We start from the raw sequence: 13,976 nt of genomic DNA on the forward strand, positions 1-13,976 counted from the left end.
GCCGTTTGAACTAGTGGGGATGGACCTGATGAAGCTCACCGAAACGGAGGGTGGTCATCTCTACATTTGTCATGGTTGATTACTTCACAAAGTGGGCAAAAGCCTAACCTCTAAAAAGTAAGACAGCAGATGAGGTGACCGCTTGTATCCTTGACTTTGTATACAAATTTGGTGCGCCTCAAAGACTGCTTACAGACCAGGGGACAGAATTTAAAAATCAGGTAGGCTAAGATAAACGTCATTATCCCTAAGGAACATCCAGATCATCCATGTTGTACTGTACGACCTGTATTTTGCATGAATTTAAGGTGAATGCCAGACTCTGTGATGCATTGGGCATTAAGAGGAGCTTCTGTGCCCCTTACCACCCCCAGACCAATGGCTTAGTTGAGAAATTAAATGAAACTATCCAGAGGTATGTTCCTGGACATGTTGTTCAATTGGCAGAGATATAGACTCAACACAAAAGCCTAAGATTACTCTTGAGAAATGTAACCGTTGCCTTTGCGTGTCATATAATCCACATAACTGGGAAAGGTACCTACAACCCACAATGTTCGCATTGCGGACAAAAAAGCAACTCACCACACAGTACAGTCCATATTATTTAATGTTTGGAAGGGAGGCAAGATATCCATCTGAGGTTCCACAGGAGTATCAGGTAAGGGGCTACAATTGTCCTGTCCTAGAGTTGTGGTCATAATTTGGATAATAGGTTCAACATGAAAACACTTCAGTTCACAGATTGTTTCTTTGCTCTTACTGTTATAGGTGACGACAGAAAGGGTTGATAAATTGCTGACAAATGAGAGGGCATTTGAAGGCTTAAATCAGGCATCCACCTACAAGCAAGTGACTGACAACATTCAAAAGTCACAGGACAAAATAAGAAAAAGGAAACTTGAAAGGGCCCTTGAGGAACAATTTCAGGTAGGCGACTGTGTCCTTAAGAAAAATATTAGAGAAGAGCAGAGAAAGGGAGGAAAGATGGATAAGGACATTCTGGGCCCATTTAATGTCGTCAAGATGGAGGGAAAAGTTGTCACACTTGCCTGTGGCAAAACAAGAACAATCGCAAACATGGACCAGCTGACGCACTACATAGAGCCAGAGGAGAGTATCCTGGAGAAACTCAAACGGCTGAACTCCCTCACAGCTTCTCCCTGCCCTCATCCACCATGCCACCCTTCACGCCCAGCCAAACCACACCTTTCAGTCAAAGGAAATCATCACCTCCATCATCCACCTGCCTGTGTCCTCAATGATGCTCCACCTGCCACAGCACCAGGAGCACTGACAACAATTCACAGTAATGCCATTTACATCTCAGAAATGACCCACGATGACTTGATTTACTTATGACTTTTATGTTTGACAAAGTTTTGAGTTTTATGTTCTGACAGATATCTGGAACAGGACGAAGGGAGAGATCCTGTGGGCCAAGCAGGGGCCATCTAAGATCTTTACTGCGGATCTCCTCAGTCTGGCACCAGGACAAGAGTTGGAGAGTGAGGTAATTGTGGTTCCTATGTTGTGTTTTGCCTCTTTTATCCAGGAACATTTGAGTTAATATGAATGTGGTTCACAGATTATAAATGCCTACCTCCTGGCTGTTGCCAAGACAGTTACGAATCGAATAAAGGTTATTGAAACGTTCGAGATGACTGCTATTTGGAAGTCAAGGGGCCTGAGAAAGGTGAGTGCGTGTGTACCGTTTTCAAGGAGGTCTTTTATCCATCTTTGACTAAACTGTTAATTTGCAGCTTGTTGTCACAGACTGGGACACACTGATAGGAGCTTTGTGCAAGGACAGGCACTGGACGCTGGTAGTAAGTAATGCAGTTCCTGCTAATATATCAATAACTTGGACTATTGTACACTAACGCATTTTATCCCTGAAAGGCCATGTATCCCAAGCAGGGACTGGCGTTATTCGTTGATCCATTTGGAGCCACAGCCAGCCAGATCAAACACTGCAAGGACACAACAAGGTGAGCAACTCCAAATGCATTTCTCTACACTGGTTCACTTAAGTGTTGCCTAATGTGCCGAGAACTGCCAACTCACATGTTGTCGGTATTGTATGTTAATTGGACATTTCTTTTCCTTAGGGCTTTCTCATGCAAAAGAGATCTCCATGTGTCGAGGTGGAGTTGCAAAACCATCTCTCATCCTCGGCAGCAAGATTCAATATCCTGTGGAGTGTTTGTCTGCAAAGTAAGGTGATGTACCAAATTGTGCATTCACAATTGAAAAAGGGTCTTAAATAACACCTCAGTATATTTAGGATTGCTGAGCTGCTATTGAAAGGGGACAGTGTGGAGTTCCCTGTGGAAGACATTGACTCCATACGGCCGGAAATGGCCACAAGACTGTTAGAGGACTCAGGTAGGCTTAGAATATTTGTATGTGAGCCACACCAAGTCTTTTGCATTTCCTTGACTCTAGTAATGCCTTGTCTTTATAGACAACCTTGTGGAACTTTGCTGTGCCTGTGGGGAAAGGGACACCTTTGATGGACTTGTGGACAACTGGGTAGGGAACCTTGAAAGTCTCTAAATGGTCTGCACTTGACCCTGAACTTTTTCCCACAATGAGAAGCGGGTTCGAATCCCGAACAAACCATTTTTTCTTGATTTATGTTATTGTAATGTGGTGCGACAGAATATTTGTGTAGTAAGCATTTATTCATGTAAACAATGCTCCACAGACGAAACGCACAAGTTTGATGTTTGAGTGAAAACAGACCAAAGTCACAAAGAGATTTCCTCAGTCCACTGAGGATCCTCTGATTTCAGACTCTCCCGTTAAACAGTACAAACAACGTTGACGCTGCGTCGGACTAGTGCTGCATGTTCTTGTCGAAATACTTGTTAGCGTCGTGTTAGGTTTAATGAAACAACGATAAACAATCACATCGGCATCGACACGGACAGCTAACGAGCTCTCTTCCTGTTTCCAACAGCTGCTGTAATTAGCAGCAACAAGCGACGCATTCGGAAGTTGGTCACCAGTTAATGTGGTCACTCGTAAATTTGGAACACCGGCTAATGTGTGTGTGGGCCAAAAAAAAGGTGTTAAAATAAGAAGGCCATACTAATCAACGTTTTCTTTTAATTTTAATAGTTTAAAAGTTTTATTTTGTTCCTGTGTTTCTTGACTCTGAGATTAAATATTGTATACCTATTTTTAGAGGTTGAACACGGTACCTGTGACAGAAATCTGGTGATATTTTATTTGGCTCAACAAAAGTACTTTTATTTATTTTCTTTTAATTAATAAATTTGGCTATAAATTGTATCTATCACAGAACAGTTGTTGACCCTGTTTCTCTGCCATGCTCTGCTGTTAAGAAAGAGGGGGTTGATCTTGTGTTGAGGTTCCATGGTTTTACCACCCGATTTAATTGTTTTCCTGCTAACTGTGAAGAATTTGATGCTCTGGGATTAAAGGCGTTCTACTCAAATATACTAGAAGGCTTAATTGAGCTTTAGGTTTGATCAAACACTCAGTTGTCTCTAACTCAGATGTTGATTTTTGCTGAGCGTCATGTCCCTCTATGCTTTGAAGTTCTCCAGCTATCTGTGACTCTGACAAATAACGTAACAGACTAAGCCATACTAGCAGGGCTACACACTGTTGGTTTCTCATTTTCACAGAAGGTCATGTTCCAGTTTATTTTTTATAATTGTGCATGGCCCCAATAAATTCAGTTTTCAATTCAATTCAGTTTTATTTGTACAGCGCCAATTCACAACAGGTATAACAAGTTATCTCAAAGAACTCTACAGTGTAAGGTTTAAGACCTTACAGAAAATATTTATACAAAAAAAATTATAGAGAAAACCCAACAATCCCATTTGAGCAAGCTTTAGGCAACAGTGGAGAGGAAAAACTCCCTTTAGAGGAAGAAACCTCCAGCAGAACCCGGCTCATAGTGGGCGGCCATCTGCCTCGACCGGTTGGGGTGAGTGGAAAGAGAAGAGAGAAAAGAACAGCAGGCAATAAGACAGCAACAAGCAGCAAGAACATTGGGCAGATGAACTGGATTCTGGAGATGTACAGCTCCAGGCCGAGGATACCTGCAGAAAAGTACAGAGAGAGGGAGACAGAGAGGAGGAAACACAACTAAAAGAGAGAGAAGACACAAAGTTAATGACATGCAATGGTGGCATTTAAATAGATAGAGGAGAAAGGAGAGAGGAGAGGAGCTCAGTTTATCAGTAGAGGTCCCCCAGCAGACTAACCTATAGCAGCATAACTAAGAGATGGTTCAAAGTCAATGTAATGTATAAATGCAAAACCCAATGAACCTGCAGTAACATCAGTATTTAGGTTCACACAGCACAGAAGAAGCATTTAAATTTTTATTTAAGTTTATTTTTGAAGTTTTATGTTATTTAAGTTTATTTTATTTGTTCATGTCAAATTAAAGTTTAGAGTTACCAATTAAGCAATTGAAAATGTGGGAGGAAACCGGAGGACCCGGGGTAAACCCACGCAGCCATGATGATTACATCATGACTGCCCATAAAGAAACACTGCTGCAAACAACACGGTTTGTGAACACAGCTTGGTGTGCCTCTGAGACACGTGGTGCTGACTAGTTATTGGTCTGGTCTGTAAATGTCGTCTTGTCTTTGGACAGGACAGCATTCACAGACCAGACTATCTCTGGACCTGTGCTGCTGACTCCATGTTTCAGTGCACTGAGACATGGAGTCAGCAGCACGGGCATCAGAGTGCCATGAGTCGGCACACGTGCGCAGGTGCAGCTGTGTTCACTAAGTGCCGTTTGCAGCAGTGTGAAGAGGGGGATAGAAACGGGAAAGAAAAGAAAAGAGAAGAGAAGCAAGTGAAAAGGAAAATGGTGGAGACTGAAGAGAAAGGAGAGAAATGTTAGAGGGGGTGAAGATGAGGGAGGTAAAGAGGAAAGAAGAGAGAGACGCCTGCAGGTCCAGTTGACTTCAGACTTCAGAAATGCAGACGTAACCTCTTGGTCCACGACTTCTTCTTCTTCTTCCCCTTCTTCTCCTCCTTGTTGTCCGGTGTTTTCTTGTCCTTTTTAGAGGTGATAAAAAAAAATCAAAAAGCAAAAGGTTAAAAAACTGTGAGAAGAAGTCTTTATATCAAAGACGTTTTGGTTTATTCCTGAAGAGGTTTCAACATTAAACAGTAGACTTGAATAAAAAATAAAGAACAAACAAGCCCAGCTACTTTAATACATCACAAAGTCTTCATACTCTACACAGGTCTGCACCATGAAACTGCACTGATGTCCCACTGAATTTCAACCTTACCTTTGTGAAAATGTTGCAGATGAAACCCCACAAGCCTTTCCTGGTCTTTTCCTCTGTGGTCCTCCCAGAGGTGGTAGGTAGGTTCATGTCGTCATCCTCCACATGGTCTTGGAGACTCAGTGAGACTGGTTGGATCCTCTGTTGTCTACTGAACCACATCGGCCACAATGACTGCTTCCTCTTGGTGTTTCTATGTGGCGTTGTTGTTGTTGTTGTTGTTGTTGTTGTTGTTTCTTCCTTTCTGCTGACGGTCGGTTCCAAATCTTTCTGTGTCACAATCCTTCTCCTCACTGCATTAGCTCGTCCAGTGAGGAAGGATTTCATCGTTGTAATAGCTCCTGCCAGTGTCTTCTCTGATGTTCTTTTTTTTGACATCTGGGATGTGGGAGGTGCAGTGGTGCTGCAGGATCCACCATCCACTGAGGCTTGTTTGGCGACTGATAGTACAGAGTTGACCTCGTGCAGTACCTCAGCCTCCATTGCCTCTGTAAATTCAGGTGAGATCCTTACAGGGGTGTCTGCACCGAGGACCTCACAAACAGCCTCAGTAAAGGAGCTTTCCACCAAACTTTGGAGGTTGCAGTTGAAAAACTCCATCAGGTGCTGTGAGGAAATGGGCTTCTTAAGATCAGAGGTGTCAGATGTGGCAGCTGACTGATGGATTGACAGGACGAATGCGATGACTGAGTTTGAGATGAACCTCAGGATGTCCATGCACATGTCAAGCAGTTTCTCCTTCACATCATTATTGTACACCCCTTCACTTACTTCCCTCCACTGTCTAAAAGGCAAGAAACAAAAGGTTAAACATGGAGATAATGTTCCTAAAAGTTTTCAGTGTATTCAAGCATCCACTGGAATTTTGGTAAGGAGATAGAAAACCTACTCTTCAGTGAGGCAGTGGAAAAATCTCTGGATTATGGGAGAAAGGACACTGGAAGGAAGTTGCTCTTCATCTGCTGATTCAGCTTCCTCATCACTTTGTTCCTCATCTTCTGAGGTTCCTTCTGGAGGTAAATATATTTCCATGACGCGGTCTTCGATGTTTTCTGCAGAAGAATCTTCAAGTGGCTCAGTAAATAGTTGATGTAGATCAAAATCCTCATCCTGCTCCTCTTGACCCTTGTAAAATTTAAAGAAAAACAATTTGAGGAAAAGTACAAATCAGCAACAAATGAGCAAATTTAGCTGAAGTGAAATCAAAGTTTAGTGATCTTACTGTCAATTAACATGTAATCTTACTTTTAAAAGGTTGGGCATGTGCTTGGATTTTGGAGACACACTTTTTTCCTCTGCAATGTCGTCCTCCAGGCAGTTTGCAGCAAGCTTTTTATGCTGCTTTTTGCCAAAGCGTTTGTTCCATCCTCTCTTCATGCTTTTAAAAAACCTCTTTCTGGTGAGGCGTGAAGAGGAAGCTGATGAAGGCAACTTAGTGGAGAGGCTGGAGGTTGGTTCTTCCTTGTCTCGCTCTTTCTCCAAATTATCTGGATAAAGAGGACTTTCAGTAGTGGATCCTCCAGCCTCAGTCTTGTCCAAATCTTCTTTGTCTTCAGTTGTCAGGGCCTCGGAACTCTGAGAGGAGTGAGAGATCAACACCTCATCTACTTGACTTTGTGATGGAAACACGTCAGTACAAGCAGGAGGTGTGAGGTTCCTCATCTCCTTCTCAGTAGTTTCCTCTTGCTCCATAACCAGACTCAGAGAAATGGAGCTCAGATCCAGCTTCTTACGCTGCTTTTTGCCGAACCGTTTCTTCCATCTTCTCTTCATGCTTTTAAAAAGCCTCTTTCTGGTGGGTCGTGAAGAGGAAGCTGATGATGGCGACATGGTGGAGAGGCTGGAGGTTGGTTCTTCCTTGTGTTGCTCTTTCTCCAACACATATAGATGAAGAGGGCTTTGAGTAGTGGATCCTCCAGCCTTGTCCAGATCTTTCTCATCTTCAGTCAGTATAGATTTTACTAGTGTTTCCACCTGGGGACTTTCAGTTCTGGATCCGCCAGTCTCACTCTTGTCCAAATCGTCTTTGTCTTGATTTGTCAGGACCTCGGACTTTTGAGAAGAGTGATGGATCAACACCTCAACCACCTGACTGGGTGGTGGAAATGAGTCAGTGCAGGCAGGAGGTGTGAGGTTCCTCGTCTCCTTCTCTGTAGTGTCGTCTTGTTCTATAACCAGATTCAAAGAAGTGGAGCTCAGATCCACTTCAGAAAGTCTGGCTACATGCTGCTGTGAGCCCTTCTTGCTCCTCCTTCTGCAGCAGCTTGTCTTGCATATTGACTGTAGCCTTTTGTATAATGACTTGCCAGAGGTTCTCTTGGCTTTTCTGGCAAATCTAGTGGATGCCCGTGTCCTGACAGCTTTAAAAGTCTGCTCTATCCAGGTATCTTTGTCGATCGTCTGGGCTGTGATGTCGGAGGAAGATGAAGCAGCAGAAGCCGGTCTGTGTTTGGAAGTGTACTCTTCCTCCTGGGACATGGCTGCAAAGTTGATTTCTTTGTTGTCCTCATCCCAGTTTTGCTCAGCAAACATTTTTCGCTGAGCAAAAAACGTCTCCAGGTACTGCTCCACCTTCTGTTCGACCACAGAGGTTGAATCAGAGTCGTCTTGAGATGTGGCACGTTCCTCTGCATCCCAGCGGCGGATTAACTGCATCAGCTCATTGAGATCTGAAGCAGCCTTTTGGACCACCTCTAAGGCAAGCTCATCAATGTTGTCTAACACCATGGTGCTTGAAGCTGAAATCCTAGTGAAGAAACACAAGTCGTGAAATTCTTAGCTGTGCTGTCAGTCACGTAAATAAATGTGATGGACTCGTTAGTAAAAGCATTTTAATGTGTGTCAGTGGCTTCCTCTGTGGTGCTGATTTATTTTTCATATAGTCTCTTGTATTTACTGCAGCAACATCAACATGACAACTTTAAGCAACCTATAACTTGATGTAAAATAGGTAAATAATAAAATGCAACCAGAGCTGAAACTTTAGTTACACTGTAAACATGACAGGTTTCTTCCTCCTGTTAACTGCTGCTCAGCAAGAACACTTACATTTCTTATTTAACTTTCTTTTGAACTTTCTTTTGAAACTTTCTTTTCATTATTACCAGTAACCATAAGGATTAATAACAGCTTGTTCACTAATGGTTCATTTCTCATAGCTAGATCAGCAGCTTTTGTGCTAAACTAGAAGTCAGAGTGTAGGACTTTGAATAAATCCCATTTTTCATTAACTTGACTCAGTGAGTATAAAGAAAAACTTAAAAAACTTACTTTATTTTGAAAACACATAATCAACCACAAAAAAGATTTTCTTACATTACATCACTTTAAAGAAAAAGAAATGCCTGTCTCTCACAGAGTAAAGGAGGTGCCCTTTGACACCTGTGACAAATATAAGCTCTCGTTACCACACACGTTATGTTTGGTGACGTTTGTTCAGATACAGTATCCTGAATGTATAGTTTTCATCTGTTCTCTGTGTAAAGCAGATGAACAGATGCTGTCAATCACTGAATAAACTCACTAACATTTGACCTTTTCAAGTTTTCAGTTGTGCAAATTGTGCTAAACTAGAAGCAAGTAAACGTCTTAGCTGCAAACTAACATGTAGTGATGCTTGTGGAAAGAGCATTTACCTGTCTGTCTTCAGGCTCCTGGCTTTATTTGTTGTTTTTCTTGTACTCTTCTTCTCCTCTTGTCTCTTTAAACACTCTGGTTTCAGGTTTCGTCAGTGTGTTTTTGTCTGGTGATGAAAAGTTTAGCACAGATACTGTGTGTTTTCTCTGTGGATCTGAAATCTGAACTGAAACATGGGTCTGTAGAATCCTCACACACTGACGTCACAGACCTGAGAACTGAACACTTCCTGTGTTCTAGAAGCTTCAGAACCTTCACAGCTACTTATCAATAATATTTGTATTGATTCATCTTCACACTTTTCTCTGTCTGTTTTTGCCCAGTTCATATTAAAAAGGACAATTGTTGGTTTACACAACTGATTTGATGGGTTAAAAGATAATATGGCAGAGTGTTCAGTCAGTCCTCCAGCAAAGACTGTCTGACAGTCCAGACAGTGTAAACCAGTCCTGATAGTCCCATTTTCATAGTATGAAGAAAACCAATGCATTAAACTAACTCTAGTAATTCACCTTTAAGAGAAGCAGCATACAGTGATTTACAGTGAGGTAGTAGAAACTCGATGCAGAAATATTTGACTTGAATAATATGGTTAATTTTACACAAATTAATAATGTTTCAAAGTATATGGAAATGTGTATGTGTAAGTATGTGGCTTATAAAAACGGTACTGATCACAACAGGCTCATGAAAACAAAAATAAATGCAAGAAACACCAAATCTACATATTTAAAGCAAAAGTTTACTGGAAAGCTAAATAGTAAATATGGTAGCAATTTACAGCTCAGTAATAACAGGGCAATAGAGGCAAACGTCTTAGAAAAACGGCAATGATGGGGTATTATCTTAGTAATAAGTTCATGTGCTCAGAAAAAATGAATATACCAGTGTTGTAGTAGTTACAAAAGTAATAACCTTTTTTTTGTTTGTTTTTTTGTTTTTTTTTGGTTTAAGATAACACAAGTGTGTTAATATCATTAAATGAGTAACAGTTTTCCTTATCTCTAATATGAATGAATGTTAGTGGTGCCCGCTATGGCCAGTCATCATGTCCAGGCATGGATCCACACGTCACGTTGACGTTACAACAAAATCGTAATCAAATTAATGTAAAAACGGAACATTCAAATGTAAAGTGTAGACAGATATACTGTCCTTCAGAACATCAGGAATATAAATTGTGCCTTGAAAAAAGAAAAATTGTTTAGTTAGACTGAACTTTATGTAGTCTTCTAGTGTACATTGTTTAAAATGTATCTCTTTAACAAGTATCTCTTGATTTCCTGCTTACTGGTCTGATAACTTGAGAGTTTTAAAAGTTTTTAATAGAACCTGATTGGGTTTCGAAGTTATTAAGACGAAGCTGTACTTGATTCAAACTTTACTTCTAGTAAATTAAAGTGTAGTTGATTATTGGTTTGTGCTTTCTCTTTGCTCTTGTGTTACTGTTTAACTTTGTACTATAACTGGCTTTCTGGTGCTGCCAGGTGATCAAACAGTGCAGTCAGCTTCTTTAGCCAATAGGTGTGGATCATGTAAGCCCTGTCTTCTCTATGTATGTCTTGTATTATCCACCTCCTTCTCCCATATGCTCCTCCAGTATTGCTCGGTTCCCAGCCTTGGTGGGTGTGTTCTCATGATATTTCCCTGTCACTTCCATACCTCAAGTCAATTTAAGTACTTTATTGAAAAAAACTACTTAATTGCTGGAGACTATATTTAATGTATGTGCAAAAATTCTCTTGATTTTAATAGAATCAATTTCAAGTAAATACTGTTTTGTTACTTGCATTTCCATCACTATTGTGATTTGCTGATTTTCTGATTTCATCTCCAGTCTCTGCTTATTGTGCATATTAGCATTTTGAAAAGCTTGAAGTGCATGTGCACGCATAGCTGTAATTTACATCAGATTTCATCAGTGTGAAAAGTGAAAATGAACATGAATGTTGCAGCTTAAATGTCTAAAAAAATCCACTCCTGATTGGTTGTCTTAAATGTTCATTGTGTATCCAACAAACACAACAAATATATTGTGAGAATATATAATAAATCAGTTAAAGGTGGAGGTGGAGAAAGCAGACACAGATCATTAATGCTCATTTAGAAAAGAGAAACTCCATGAAATTTTTGTTTCACTGCAACCTTGATTCTTGTGGGTTTCTCCAAACAATCTGTGGGGCTGTATCTCACATTACATCACAACTGGCAATACAGCTAAGCACAGGTTCTTGCACTGTTGCACTGCCACCAACACAACTTTAAATTTCCTCTAAAATTTCAAATGATTCTAATGTTTGCTCAGCAATACCAGGGCAAGCCAAACTATTTATATCACCATGAGCAAATTCTTTTATCTTCATCGTATATGTTTTTCTATGGAAGTACACTAGATAAAATTTGCCTATTTGTCTTTAGAAGAGTTGATTACAGTGTTTTTCTGCCTTTAAAACCCAGGCTAGGATCTAGGATTCGCTAGGCTAAACTAATCACTAATCAGTTTGTTATACCTGAATGCAATGTCTTGCTTCAGCCTCCTGTCCTCTTATTTTTATTCTTTATATTTCAATCACTGTGGAACAAAAGAAATCGTGGTAGTGTTTCTGGAGAACATACAAAGAAAACAAGTGTCATACATCATAAAAAAATGAACAAATAGTCAGTCAGAATAATTTACAATGCACAGTGGCACATATTGCTTATTGTAAGAGATGTGGTAAACAGTGCCCTGTGTGTCAGCTCTGTTTGTGACTGTGTCATTGTCACAGATCATTGGTCTACACCAAGTCTAATTTATTCACCAATCCACAGCAGAGCCATCTAACACCATTCTAACAGTCTAACATGACATTCAGTCAACAGTGTGATATGAACAATAGCCAAAGCAGAAGTTTGTTTTCTCTTGAAATGATGCATCATTTATAAACACTGCAGCCATATTTTTCACCCTTGTATGTATTCACATCCTGTGTGTTGTTGTGAATGGGTAGGGAAGCCAAGCAGAGATGAATCATGTGTGTCCTGATGATGTCTGCGCCTCCTCCTCTGCAGGAGCAGCACGGCAGCAGCATCAGCAGCAGTTGCAGTCTATGAACCCTCATGGACAGAATTAATAGGACACATGTTGCCCAGGCTGCCTGTTTGCTTGGCTATCAGAAAGAGCAAAGCAAGCCTCTCTAAATAGCACCATCACGAGGGGCTTTTCTGTAAACATATGATTTACTGATCTTCTCATTAATCTGGGATTTTATTTTCCTTTTCTTTTAAAATTTCATTACATTTTTCATGACACCTGTTGTGTCTTCTACCAGGCGAAGCAAGTGGATGGAAACGAAGGAGAGATTGTGAGGCTGCAGCAGGGACCAAAACATGCAATACGCGGAGTGAACAAGATCTGCAATTCAAATAAGAAAGCAAATGGTTGTAAATAATTAAACAGGAAAACACTCAGAGATGCCCACTTTGAATGAAAGTTCTCCACTAAGCATTACAGTGTTTGTTAGACGGAATGCTTTGAAATAATGTAATTCTCTCCAGGAGTGAAAAAAAGACAGTAATAGACGAGCAGAACGCATTTCAAATGTGATGCCAAGCCATGGTTTTGGTCATTAGCATTTGCTAATATATACAGATTGCAGGAAAACCATTATGGGGGTGTCTGGCATGGAGCCCAAGAGAGCCACCCTTCTCTCCTCCACATCTATCTAATTCTCTACCACATCTGCCTCCTTTCCTTCCTCCTGCATCGCGCTCTTTTATATATTTTTTTTCTATCTCAACCCTCCTTCCTCTGCTTTCCAATTCCTTTCCTTTGCTCTACGCTGTTGGAGAGCTTGATGAAAGAACATCTGCTTCCCTCTGGGAAGTCCTTCTGAGCAACATGACAGCTTCCATCCCACTGCTTAGGAAGCGAATACAACTGAAAGCAGACAGAGACACAGGTGTCAACAACATAGCACTGAAGTGTATGGGAGTCCCTGAAGCTTGTGAGTGTTTTACGAAATAAAAAACAAAATATAAAGTTTTCAGATTTGAAGAGGTTCTGGAAACGTGGTGGATATTTGAAGCTGAAAGAAGAAATGTCCCAGCTGCAGTGTTAATTTACATACATCCATTTACTCCAAAGGGATCAAACAGCTGAATTAGAAAATACCTTTTTTTTTTTTTTTTTTTGTGAGATTCTCTGTACTTATTTTATGATACAGAGGTAAGTAAATTATCACAATCTTAACGCTAATGAATATTTCTGTATTGGCAATTATTTAAACTATGACTTAATAGGTTATTTTTATCAGCAGAAGAAAACAACCAAGAAACATCTTTTAATGTTGGGAAACATTAAGCAGCTGTAGTAAACATAAGAAGATAAGATCAACTTTATTAGGAAAGTAGGATGAAGGATCTGTACTTTCAGTCCTGCAACACAGTGAGGTGAGTCGTCCACTGCAGATACTTCTGTGGTCCATTAGGACATGGTCGGTGTATCGTAGAATGGTCTCTATCTTTAACTGTGTGTGTTTCTCCACTACAGCCTCTAGTGAGCCCAACCTCAATCCAGTCACTGATCAAGTGACTAGAACGTTTGCTACTGTAGTTTAGTAAAACATTTGTAGCATCTTCCTGCAGATGTCTAATGACCTAAGTCGTCTTAGGAGGAAAAAGGTCTCTGCCCTTCTTATTTTGCACATTTGTGTGAAGTCACTTGTCCAACTTACTGTCCAGGTGCACAGTGGCTGGCACCACTTCAACATCCTCACCACAAATGCTGACTAGATGGTTCAGACATTGGAAAATCCATCTAAACCATCTCCTTGGTTTTAGAGTTGTTCAGTAGGAGGCAGTTTTTGGGACTGCAGACACTGATGGATTTTATCAGTCCTCTGTACTCCTCTTCCTGTCTCTGAGACATGCAATGAGCTGACAGTATAGATGCACATACCTCTGTAGGTGACCAGGGTGGATGGTTGATTCAACAAAGTGGACGACTTTACCACAGATGACCAGAATTCAACTCCAGCTGTCTGTGGACATTATGTAGGAGAC

At 40.7% G+C, this 13,976-nt stretch overlaps 1 protein-coding gene and 1 long non-coding RNA gene across 2 annotated transcripts; one reads left to right on the plus strand and one right to left on the minus strand.

The window, feature by feature from the left end:
- The first annotated feature begins 1,378 nt into the window (after positions 1-1,378).
- Positions 1,379-1,992, plus strand: LOC113164848. The gene is made up of 3 exons (XR_003299037.1): positions 1,379-1,513; positions 1,589-1,829; positions 1,903-1,992. It is a non-coding gene; the product is annotated as an uncharacterized LOC113164848 (long non-coding RNA).
- Positions 1,993-4,373: 2,381 nt separating this feature from the next.
- On the minus strand, positions 4,374-7,785 carry LOC113164235. Its single transcript, XM_026363425.1, has 4 exons — positions 6,543-7,785; positions 6,187-6,422; positions 5,301-6,081; positions 4,374-5,061 (listed from the first exon to the last, which is right to left on the minus strand). The coding sequence occupies exons 1-4, from the start codon at positions 7,773-7,775 to the stop codon at positions 4,975-4,977; spliced, it is 2,337 nt and encodes a 778-aa protein (XP_026219210.1). The 5' UTR covers positions 7,776-7,785; the 3' UTR covers positions 4,374-4,974.
- Positions 7,786-13,976: the final 6,191 nt, after the last annotated feature.

This window comes from Anabas testudineus, chromosome 2 (genome assembly GCF_900324465.2).
Source record: "Anabas testudineus chromosome 2, fAnaTes1.2, whole genome shotgun sequence".
Taxonomy (NCBI): Eukaryota; Metazoa; Chordata; class Actinopteri; order Anabantiformes; family Anabantidae; genus Anabas; species Anabas testudineus.